This window comes from Furipterus horrens, unplaced genomic scaffold (assembly GCF_987537825.1).
Source record: "Furipterus horrens unplaced genomic scaffold, mFurHor1.1.pri manual_scaffold_2, whole genome shotgun sequence".
Taxonomy (NCBI): domain Eukaryota; kingdom Metazoa; phylum Chordata; class Mammalia; order Chiroptera; family Furipteridae; genus Furipterus; species Furipterus horrens.
The window spans coordinates 101,698,848-101,711,564 of record NW_028327172.1 but is presented as its reverse complement, the minus strand read 5'-3'; the positions used below and the strand labels follow the sequence as shown (position 1 = coordinate 101,711,564).

Here is a 12,717-nt window from a genome sequence, read left to right as displayed (position 1 = left end):
TCCAAATTATTACATTGGTAGAAACTGGGCAAAGTGTATAAAGAATATCTCTATTACTTCTTATACCTGCAGGTAAAGATATAATTATCTCAACAAAAAATACATGTTGAGTCGGCAATTTGGGATACAAAAGCAATTTTTCATGGACTGCCACAAACAGCAGTTAGTTTCTAAAATCAGCCCATGGTACTTTTATTTAATTTATAACCCTTTTAGTATTAAATACAAACCTAAATGGCTAAGGTCCTCATTCTATTTAGTAGGATTATAGCAAGGCTCCCATTTAGTTGCCCTGTTAACGCCTCCCAACTCATCTTCCATTTAATTAAAAAATTTGGTTATATCATCTCTTAGATTAAAATCCCAATGGTTTCTAAACCCTATATACAAAGCTTCTCAAGATGTGGCTCCTGACTACCTTTCCAACCTTTAATGCCTGCCATCAGCCCAGTACACACATTTCTCTTTCATTTCCAACCCTTGCACAGCTGTTTCCTCTGCCTGGAATGCCTTCCCCACTACCCAACTGGCTTGTTCTTTACTTGTCACTGCTCCTGTCTTCTCTTCACAAAGGCCTTCCCACCCCCCAGCAGGGCGAAGCCCTCCTTCACCATCTGCCTGCTCTTAGAGGTCCTTGGTCATACACGTTTTAAACTCTGGAAGGCACCCTATTGGCTACATTTCCCTTTGTCTCCTCCTCACCATCCATAGTACCCAGCTTTTGGAAAGCACTCCAGTATTGGAAGAATGGCATTGATGACTTTCAATGAGATTCCATGAGTCCATGTGCCTAAATTGCAAGTGGTAAGCTATTTCTCTGACAGAAGTCAGTTAGAAAAAAAGAACAGAAGAAATATTGGTTTTATTTTATGAAAGTAGAGTTGGAAAGTATGGTATGAAACAAGCAATTACTAAAAGTATTGGTTTGGTGTTGTGCATAAAATGTATAAAAAGAAACAGTAAAGAAAACAAAGTATATCTTCTATATCATTCAATTGAGAAGTTATTCTCAAGTATAAGTTATAGCGAACCAAAAAGGGAAAGTAAGCCAAGACACTGGCAGTCACATCATTTTCTGACATTCTACCCAGTAGAGATTGCTGTATGCACATTATGGAAGAAAAAGAAATAGATTTAGATGTGTCAATATAAAACCATCCACAAGCTACATCAAATGGGAAAAAGCAGGTACAGAACAGACAGCTCTCATTTGCACCAAAAAGAAAAAAAAAAAAGAAAATAGAAGGAGGAATGGAAGATATAAACATATAAGCTTGAAGAGTCAAAAAGTTGCTGCAATAGTTCTAGTGAGCCCCTAGAGATAGTAAGTAAGGCCTTGAGGTAGGAAGATTTCTTTGAATTTTTACTATGGGCATGTATCATGCTTTCGTTTTTGAAAACCAATGAAAACAAAAAACAAAAAACCCTAGTTAAGGACCCTTGAAAAACTTGGCTTTTGTCAGTCATTACCTATTCAGAACCTGTCCACGTGGTTGGAGACATCCAAGTCCCATGGAGAAGCCAAACATAGGTGCTCAGGTCACCAGCCAGCACTGACCGTCCTGAGAAGAAGCCATCCACTCAAGACTGAAAGGACTAGCACTGCCTCCATCTGACTGCCCCCACAGGAGAGGTCTTAGTTAGAACTGCCCACTGATGCCCAATCAACACCCAGGACCATCAGAGAAAAGAGTAAATTGTTGTTTAAAGCCAAGGGAAAAAATATACAACTAATTAGGATTTGTCTTAAAATGGCAGCTTAACCTCATGCATTTATTTCTATTCTATCCCCCTAGCCCTCTAAAATAACCTTAAAAAAAAAAAAAAATTAAGGCAAAAACCCACCAAGCATAGAACTGAAGAAATGTCAAGGAATTCTGAGGAGAAATAGCTGCAGAATTTGGAACCTGGAAAAGAGACTGCACAACTTTTAGCAGACCTAAGAAATTAGGGACAGCTAGTAGTATTTTCTAGAGAAAACTGCGTAGAAAAGGCTCAGTGGAAGGCAAGGGTGTGGCCTCGGCTTCTAACCTAGAGTATTAAGTAGAAGCCTACTGATAATAAGTGGGAGCCCTAGCTGAAGCAGTCAATTGTGAGTAGAAAAAATACATTTTTACATTTACCTTCTAGTCACATTTCATAGGAAGGTATTAGATGCCATGCTTACAGGAAAACGAGGGTATAAGCCCAGAAATTGGAAGTCATGGGATAGAAGAAATGAGGAGGCCAAATCATGAGGGCAGGTAAGCAATAGGCCTATAAGCAGCCAGATGAAATAGAAACAGGACCACATAAGTCTCTAGAACAGAAGTGTCCAGCAAAAAGAGAGAGCTCATTGATACACTATCTGACTTGTGTGTATATTTGAAAAAGCTACCAATAGACATGAGACAGACTCAATGGAAAAATCAAAGATTGCTACACAAAATTTTACAAATGTGGAGAAAAATGAAGCAGTTATTTAGTTCTAGAAAAATAAAATGTTGTAAAAGAATGAAAATTCAATCACAAATTTTATATAGAAATTGATATTTTAGGCACCTGTTTAATGATGTAAATCCATCTTTTAAAAAGTACATATCTAAATCAGTTTCTTAGAAATTTTTATGACTGAGAAACTTTAACTCTATAATTCTAACTCTATCCTAAATAGCTGATTCTTAATCTAAAAAACATAAGAAAATAAACATGTGGCATAGCATACTGTAACCAAATGTATATAATATTTATATATAAATATGCATATTGTGAATATATAATAAATCATGTCAGGAAAACTAAGTACCATGATTAATTCTATATGAAAACTCTGTGAACAATATAAATGTGAAAGTTTCTTTGTAAATTATACTTGATAATATCAAATCACATATTTATAAAAGTTTCTTTACTACAATTTGCTAAGAAAATTTTCAAATATATGGAATGACTATTAAACGAGTCCTTTTTTAAACCACCATTACAGAGTAATTGCTATTTAAAACCCTAATGAAAAGAACAGTTTTTTACATGAGACAATTTTAAAAAGCTGGATTAAAATGTAATAAAGGTGTTATGAATTTAAATAACAAATAAAAATAAACATGTAAAATATATTAGCTACATATTAATACAGAATATTTTCCTTAACTTACCTGCCAGATAGAGGGCAAATGATATAAATCTATGGTAGCGAATGAGGAACTGAAGTTGCTCTTCTCTTTGAACAAATGTAGCAAAATAATCAGCTACAGTTTCCCCATAGAAAAAGTAGTTTACACAGAGTAGAAAGTACCTGTAATTTAAAAACAATTAACTTTTTTATATTTGAAGCTTCTTCCCCTCAAATACCATAAAACTATACATTTTGATGATGATACAAAGATCAAAACCAAGTTCAGAAGACTGGTTCAGGATATATTCCACCAAAATGCTTTCATCCTGTTTTAAACTTAATTTCAAAATTATCTGTCAACAAAAGTTTACTGAATATAGTTCATATTTTTATGTAGCTCAAAATCTAATGCCAGAGACAGATAATTAGGAAACAATATAGAAAATGCTTTCTCTCTCCTCTCTAACCATTCACTGCTCTAATGCTTTTTCATAGTAGAGACCTTAAACCAAATTCCCACCTTCCCTGCACATATTCGCATGTTTCTTCTCTCCTCAGTGCTCCAGATGGACTCCTTCCTCCAAGTTCTGGCATATCTTTTCCAAGGAAAGGCTGAACCCATGAGATTTTGCTGATGCGAACTTGTGTGAGCCAGGAAAAAAGGCTGAAGAACACTGCCTTAAGAGTTCCTTGGTGCCTTATCCTTTGAAGGGCAGAGTCCTAGGTAGCCAGGACAGCAGGAGAGGAAAGGGCCAGCATCCCTCTGGATCTCACAGATGGAATTAGATCCCATTGCTCTCAAAGTAAAGGGCAAGTATTTTCATTTGTGTCAACTGTGCTACCGTTTTTCTATTCTCCTACACTGAAAACTGTAAGACTATCAAGACCTACTCTAGCCCACCAATACAACGTCCTGCCCACTATTCCCTAATATAAATGCCTTCTGCTCAGGAGGGCCAGGAATGTCCCACCAAATGTGGAGGGTGCCTTCTCAGTCCCACACCTAGAACATGGTAAGTACTGCTTCCCCAACCAGAACACTCCTCTGTCAGAAGCTTGTTTTTATTTCTAGTGATAGGTTCTCTCTTATCTTCTCCATAAAACCTTCTACAATCACTGGAGTCTATCCTGACCTACCCTTTTTTTCCTACACTTAGAATCAGTCCTGAATGGTTTCACATTTAATTATACTCCAACTACTTGAGCTACCTAACATTTCCCATACACTTTGTCACTCATGAAGAAAAACCAGCTATTACCAAAAATCAAGAAACTATATTTCAACTATTCTGAACACCAAAGATGACACATTTGTTTTAATAAAACACTGGCCCCTCTGACTGATACTAATCAAGGAACTATACTCAAAGGCATGGCCAATTGGGTTAATTATGAACTATCACATTATCATGTTTCCTGGTCAAGGTCTTGATAACTAAGAATTGCCCCTGAAAAGTTTTTAAAAGATATAAAACTTTAAGTATTTAAATCATTGGGTATTTTATTTTACTAATTTTTTACATGCACTTGTGCACAAACAATATTTCATGTACTGGTAATGTAGCCAGCACTATTCACAAGAGTGCCTTGTACACTGCCCCCATCAGTCTTCCTCATCCTCTACCTGCCCTTTATGTTGCATGTCGTGGGGCCTCAGGCCTGGAGAGGAGACTAAACCAGAGTAACAAAGATGGGGTCACCCCTCCTTCCATTGCTCCCCTCCTCCACCCTGGGCCTATGGGGGCTATGTAGAGGGTGGGCCAGATTGCAGGGGTGGAGATGGGAGACAGGCATTCAGCTTGGACTTCCCCCTCCTAATAAACCATTGATCACTCAAAAAATAAAAATAAAAACACTGCCCTGGCCAGTGTGGCTCAGTAGCTTGGGTATCGTCCTGAAAATCGAAAGGTCTCCTGTTCAATTCTCAGTCAGGGCACATGCCTGGGTTGCAGTTGGGAGGTGTGCAAGAGACAATCAACCAATGTTTCTCTCTCACATGGGTGTTTCTGTCCCTCTCTCCATCCCTCCCTTGCCCTCTCTCTAAAATCAATAAGCATGTCCTAGAATGAGGATAAAATAAAAAACAACTATTTTTATATCTTGTCTTTCATTCTTTGTAGAGATATTTAATTTTGTGTGGTCTCGTCAACTGAGGGGAGGAAGCAAAACATTACACATTTGTAATATTTTACAAAATCAAAACTTTTGCTAAAATTGTAATTATAAAGGACATAAAATGTGTCCCAACAGAGAGGGGATTTTTTTAAAACGGATGAAGAACAGTGTATATATTCAATATAAATCAGCTCTGTGTAAAAAGTGAAAGATGAGATGCAAAAATAGTTGTATTGGAATGGAAGAGTTGATAATGATTTTCTTTTTTTCAAAATTCAGTTGCATTTTTTTTTACTTATCTTTCTCCAAAATCAATCTATATGATCAACCACATGAACACTGTTTGATCAGAATGCCTCCCTTACAAACTTTAAGCAAGAGTCAGATTTCATATCTGAAAGTTTTAAGCTACTTACCAGCTTAATGTTCTAAACCATGGTAGGTCATAAGAATGATAGACTCTGTAACCAATAGTGATAATCTCATGGAAGCATTTCACCTGGATGCCTAGAACCTGAAGACAAGAGAAAACACTGACATACATTCCTCACTGATAACATGTGTGCTTAATCATTTAGTAAGTAGCTTGTTATCATATGTATTTTAACCTATCCATTTTTAATTATTCTGTCAGTAGCAAAAATTCAATATTCAACATCCCTAAACTCAAGTGATGTCCCATGGGGTAAGCAAAACAAGGTTTTATTGAGAGATCCTTCCTGGGGTAGGAGGTGGCAATGTGGTTTCAAGATTGAGGTCATAGGTAACTAGACTTTATCAATCATTGCCATTTTGTTTCTTGAGGTTGTCCATCTCAAGATGGACAATCTTTTTGTCCATTTTGTTTCTTGTGTTATCCTAGGAAAATAATCATGTGTCAAAGTTTGCTTGATTATATTTATTTTGAAACATACACCCTGAAATACTTACCAAGGATAAAGGTGCTGTCAGGGCAAATAGCTAAGACACATTCACCCAGTCATCCAGTGGTTTGGGCATTGTCTTTTCATTCTTCCGGCTGTGTTCACTCTCCCACAGCCAACCACATACATCTCTGATCAATCCAGGCATTGCTACCTTGGCAAATTATGAGCAGCTTTCTAGACTTCCAGCCACTTTGGCCAATCAAGTCTCTGCCATTCTGTTCACACAGTATTTTATATACACACCTACTAAATAAGTGTATATTTATGAGCCCCTTTTTTGATGGTCTATTTAGTAGTCCTTCAAATTGCTGCATCCACCAATCTGGGTAAAGGTAGTTCCCGAGGATGTAGCAACATACATAGTGCTTGGCTTAAATCAGTTCTGAGACTCAGAGCAAATGGCAAGTGGAACACTTATTCCCATGAACTAAGAGATTAAAATCTTTGTGAATATAGCAGACTAACTTTTTCAACCTCTAAGAGTATACCAAAGGGCTTTTTGAATAGCTCTGGAGCTAAGAATTGGTTTTATATTTTTAAAGAGTTAAAAACAAAACCAAAAATCAAAGATTATTGACAGAGAGACACATGTAGCTTCTCAAACCCTAAAATATTACTATCTGGCCCTTTACAGAACAAGCTTACCAAACGCTGCCCAAGGATATATTTTGGGATTTCTTATACGATCTGCACAACTTAGCTTTCCCAAACCTTCTGCTCAGAATATTCTTAAGCTATTTTCCCCCACTATACCTACTACATGTTCAATCACATACTTAAAGTAATTGTGTCCCATCAGCCACATGACAAGAAATTATTATACCAAATTACTATTAATAATTCTTTTAGGAGAAAGTCATAAATGTGTTATAAAGACAAGAGGAAATTTAAATACTGTCATTCAAAAAAGACTTTGTATATAACACCAAAGTCATTTTTAAACAAAAAAAATCACAGCATGGGGACAATGCTAGATGTTAAGATAAAAAAGCAAAGCCCTGCTACTTATAAAACCAAGGGCTATTAAAATATCAAACACACTGATACGATTTCTATGAATACATTTGCTCAAGAACCATTAGCTCTAGATATGACATTTTACTGAAAGGAGAAAAAAGTATTTAATAGCACATACATATATTTATATGACTATCAATTATAGCTTACAAATAGAATTAATATAGAACTGCTAGAAACATAGAAAACAGGACCCACATACTAGAGTTAAAATGCTTAAAATACATGTATATCTTCCAGGGCTGGGTGAATATACAGAAACCCATACTCCACAGCATCAATACTGGTAGCAACACATTCTGGTAGAACTCTGTTGACCCAATAAATGTGTTAAGAGCCTTAAAAACAACAACCATTATGTAGATGCCTATTCTTCCAGTTACTGGCAATTCAGAGAAATAGTATAAGACATCTGTTCTCAGAGAGGCATTGTCTGTCAGGGAGGACACACACAAGTACTACAATAATACTATTTGGAAGTAGTCATATGGGTATAAACACAGGCAAACAAAAAAAAAATTGTGGAAAGGAGTGGTGATGAGCCACAGTTGGGGCAAAGGAGATGGATATGGAGTTCTGCATGTAGGGGAGGACAAGGCATGTGGTTCAGAATTGCTGGAACACTAAGGTGGGATAAGAAGTAGAGGGAGACAAACCTGTTCACAGAATCATAGGAAAGAACTATGATTGTGAAAGGACATAATCAGATGTGAGTGTCTGGGGATCACAGAAGTGGAAGAAAGTGATGGGAGAGGCAGTAAGGCAGGCAAGACACCAGCATCTGGATGAATGTGGATAAACATCTATCTGCAATGGTGATAGTGGGGTGGAGTACAGGAGTAAGAGACATTGAGGAGGTAGAACTGACAGGATTTGGTGGTTGAGGAAACTGGGGGTGGGGGTGCAAAGGGGAGAGGGGAACACAGATTAACATTATGGAAGGCTTGGGAAGTCGATTTCTGCAGAATGACTGGGGTTGAAATAAAAGTTCAGATCTGCATATGTTGAGTCTGAACTATGGTACCTACAAGGTATCCAAAAAAAGGGGTCTATTTTCATTTTGGGAATCTATTCAAAGAAAATAATTCTGCATATGAAAAAATGTTTTACATTCTAACATGTTTAGGGTAGTGTTATTCACAATAAAGAAACACCAGAACATAACCTGAATGTCTACAAATAACACAATGGTTTAAATAACCTATGAGGCACTCCATTCCATTGAGTAGATTTAATGTACTAAAGCTGATGGTTATAAAAACTGTAGAGTAACACAAAAATTTGATAAGATATATAGTTTACAAAGCAGGATACAAAATTTTAGTCATATTATTACTACCACCATGGTTTTTAAAACATAAAAGAAAAAAAGGATTAAAGGAGGCATATCAAATGGCAATATTAATTGGGTTTTGGTGGTTAATGATTGGGTTGGGGTGATTTTTTAAAATTATCTACTTTCCAAAGTAATTTTTATATACTTTTATACTCTTACAATGGGGAAAAATTTAAATACACTATTAAAAAGTAATTTATATAATGTAGATTAAAATAATTATTATAGGAGTTTCCAAGAAGGTATGCAGAGGGACTCCTACAATATGTGCATATCTGCTTTAAATCAAAACATGCTTTAATAACTCCATCACTGAGAAAGAGTGATTCAGAGTTGTGAATGCAACAATTAAAGTGCTAGAAGTCTGAAGGTAAAAAGCTTACTTTAAGGAACATGAGAATGAGTTCCATCTTAAAATAGTAGCTATCATTTCCTAGAAGTTTTCAATAAAATTCTCTTGAATTAGTCATTTTTAAGTGCTGATATTATTAGGCAAATGCAAGCTAGATACAATGCATATGACTCAAAATATAAATGACCTAGTTAGGGATATGAATGTAAGTAAGACTTTAAAACACATAAAAGTACTATCAACTGAGTACCCACAGTATGTGTGTGTGTACATCCATCCATATTCTCTTACCATAAATATCATAAATACAGCATATGTATGTATGCAGGTATACCTGTGTGCACCCATACATGTGCATGCATTGCAATAAACCTAAATAAGAGCAATAACAGTTCAAATCTTCTTTAACTAGATCTTTAATATTCTTATATTCTCCTCTGATTAAGCTCCAAGAAATAACTTGTAATAAAACAGTATTTTCCTTTCATAGTAGGAAAAAAATGAACAAAAAAGCCCAAGTGCTTTAGGTATGCTTACGATTCTCTTTTAAAAAATCAGAATCCCAACATGTAGGGATGTCTTTAAAGGTGTTTTAAGCTTTTGTCATAAAAGAGTAGTTAAAAATTAGTCTCTATCTACAAATTCTGGCCCTGGTTACGGCACCAGAAAGTTTAGTTGGGAGACTATGTCACTCATTTGCTGGGAGCCCACCAAATCAGTCTGAGTCAGTGGATCAGGAATGTGGGTGTTTTGCAATGTCTTGATCACAATTATTTTCTAAAGGAGAATCAAAATTCAAATAATCCACAATATTTTCAATGGCTCCTCGATGCTTTACAAATAAATCCTAAGCTTCTTTACATTGTATTGCAAGGTCCTCCAGAGTCTGATGCCTTATTATCCCTCCAGGTTCAAAGGCCCCTAAGCTCTAGGAAAATGGCATCACCTGCCTTTTCCTGACACACCTCACTGTTAGAACCTTTGCTCACAGACGCACTCATTCGACCCTGATAGAGCCTCAAGGTTCACTCAAAGGTCCCTTTATACACAAAGCCTTATGAGCTATCTGCTATCATTCAATCCCTTCTTCCCCAGGCTCCACCGCTCAACCACACAGCACTGAAATGTGCAGTGCACACACTCACTTTTTAAATGCCCAAGTTCCAAGGCCAGTGGTGGTCATTTGATACCTATAGCCCTCAGCAGGTTGAGACTGAGAGGACTGGGAGCCAGGGTCCTTCTCTCGAGTCACACCTGCACAGTGCTCACCCTGTCTACCTGGCTTTCAGACTCAGCATCTTCTGCCCTCACATTAACTCAGTCCTATGCATTATTCATTTTTCTTTATTAAAAAACTCTTCAAGATGTCACCAAATTAATAGAATGCAAAGAAATTTCTTATTCATTTTTTGTCATCTTGATATCCCCAAGGAAGTACAAAATTATTGAGAGGACAAAAAGAAAGTGAAAGGCCTTTGTGGTGCTTAAAAGAGCTACTTTAAGTGGTTTCAGGGGTTGAGAGAATTTTTTTCCCAATCATGTCTATTTTCTGTTCAAAATGTATTCTTTCACAGAATAAAAAGGAAAACCATATCATACTGCCCATAGCTCAGTGCTCTGAATAGGACTGAGCATGGAGAGGGAAGCCACGTGAAACAGGTAAACAGACTTCTAAGCGGGCAAGAGCAGCCAGAGACAGAGGTGAGCACGTAAGAGGAGGCTAAACTAACCAAGATAGACTGCAGAAAAATAAATAATAAAAAAGAGATACACTGTGCATATTCCTGAGAGCAGGCTCTTCCTGTTCATGGCTAAAACCACACTCAGCACCCAGTAATGAATCTAGTACACAAACGCATTTCTCTTTCTTCCAGCACTTTGGGATTCAAATGCTTCATGCTTTCTTAGATATGAAGGCCTTTATACACAGGAGCCCTCTGCTGCGACCATCCTTCCCCCAAGCTCCCTTTTACCACGCTGTTTCCTCTTCAGCTTTCTGACCACAGTACATATGCTGGGCACATGCCTCTGAAAAGTCTCCGGGCTCATTCTTTGCTCTCATAGAAGCCTTTTCTTTTCTTTTTTTAATTAAATGCTTATTGCAATTTGTAATTGAAATTATAACTCTTTAAAATGTAGACAGTAAGCTCCCCGCCAGCACAGACAGCTGAGTTTTTCTTAGCACCACAGTATCGTACCCTAGATCTAGCACCATGCCTGGCACATAACAGGCGTCCTAGAAGCATTTGCAAAAAAAACAAATTAAAAGCTTAAAATACTTGTTTAGCTTTAAGACTTTTTGGGCTTCCCAAACACAACAAAATCCCCAACTCCCAGATCAGTTTCTGCTCATCTCTTTGGTCTTATCCCTAGACACCCTCCATATGTACAACTTGCAAATCCCACAACAGACCATATTATTTCATCACCTCTCTGCGTTTCCCATGATGCCCCACCGTGGAACGCCTTCCCCTGCCCAATCCCCCCCCTTCAGCACTCAGCTTGGCACCACCTCTTCTGAAAGTCTTCATCTCTCAGGCTGTTGTAGGTACTTTTTTACTGTGCTCTCCCAACAAGTTCTATCATGGGACTTACCCCATTTATTTACTATCCTATTTATTTATATGGCCAATTATATGGCCCTGCCATCTGATTGAGTTTCCAAAGTTAGGGATCGAGCTAACAGTCACATATGTTGAAGCTGTGTATGCTTGGCACAGTGCCTGACAGAGACATTAACTTGATCTCTGCTGAATGAATACATTCAATGGACATTTTGCAAACAGACAAAATTAGCCTAGTTCATTTAATTAACTAGAAGATGCTTAAAGGAATTAAATTTGCTATTACCAAGTCTTAAATTACCATCTTTTTCATGACATGCTCAAATTACTTCAATCATATCAGTCTGGAAAGCAAAGCAAGAGATATTTAGGAAAATGTAAAACACTTACAAGAAGCATCAGCATAAAAGATCCCATATAGATGATCAGGAAAAACAATGAAATCATAGTTAGAGTAAGAATGCCACGAATCCACCAATTTTTCCACCTGCAAAGAAAATGTTTATAAAGTCAGCACTTAATGTGTTCTTATAGTATTTTTTTGTGTGTGGTTTCAGTTTTAAGTTGCTAGATCTAAGGATTTTCCCCATCTATACTTTAAGACCTTTACTTCACCATAAAACAAAAAACAAAAAAACAAAATCCAACCAACCAAACAGCATTTGTTCCTTACTGAGAGCTAAATTACATGTAAAAATTATGTTAGCCTAAGAAAAAAACCAGATTTTTGCTTATTGTGAATGAAGATAAATCCTGAGGCTAGGCAGTGAGGTGGTCAACATGGCTGTGTATCCCACCAGGGTCAATAAGAAGGGAAGAAGGAGCGGGGTGCAAAAGCCCTCTATACAGATGGTCAGTCCTTTGGAGTACTAGATGATTTTAAGGTGGTACAGACAGAAAGCATGGCCTTCCAATCAGAAAAAGTGAAGAAAGGCTGCTACAGAACTGGAATTGGAAAGCACAGCGATTTCAGTGAAATGCAGAAGGCATGAAGAGGTCAGTCACAGAGGACAAGGTCAGATTGAACGTCACTTCCCTCTAGTGCTCACTGTGCTGCTTGCTTTCCTTGGTTAGGGACAGGGCGGTTAGTAGAAAAGTATTCTCTTATCCTTGGGTCTTTGCTTGTTCCTCAGAGCAGAGCAACCCTGCTAGCACACCCAGTTAGTTCCTGATCAGCTGAGAATTGATCTTCCTCAATCCCTGGGAAGGGCCTGGGTGCCCAACTGCTTCCCCAACCCCAAAAGCCCCTCACTTCATCCCCAGTGTATCTTACAGTACCTGTCACTTTTTATGTGACCATGTCATGAAAAACG

The 12,717-nt window shown here is 37.4% G+C and overlaps 1 protein-coding gene across 1 annotated transcript in view; it reads right to left on the bottom strand.

The window, feature by feature from the left end:
* CDS1 (CDP-diacylglycerol synthase 1) overlaps nucleotides 1-12,717 on the bottom strand; it is a 61,868-nt gene that overhangs the window by 26,383 nt on the left and 22,768 nt on the right. The window contains exons 3-5 of the mRNA XM_090266253.1: nucleotides 11,795-11,891; nucleotides 5,626-5,723; nucleotides 3,135-3,274 (exon numbers count right to left, since the gene is read on the bottom strand). Coding sequence (XP_090122379.1) covers nucleotides 3,135-3,274; nucleotides 5,626-5,723; nucleotides 11,795-11,891 — 335 coding nt within the window. The remainder of the gene's footprint in view (nucleotides 1-3,134; nucleotides 3,275-5,625; nucleotides 5,724-11,794; nucleotides 11,892-12,717) is intronic.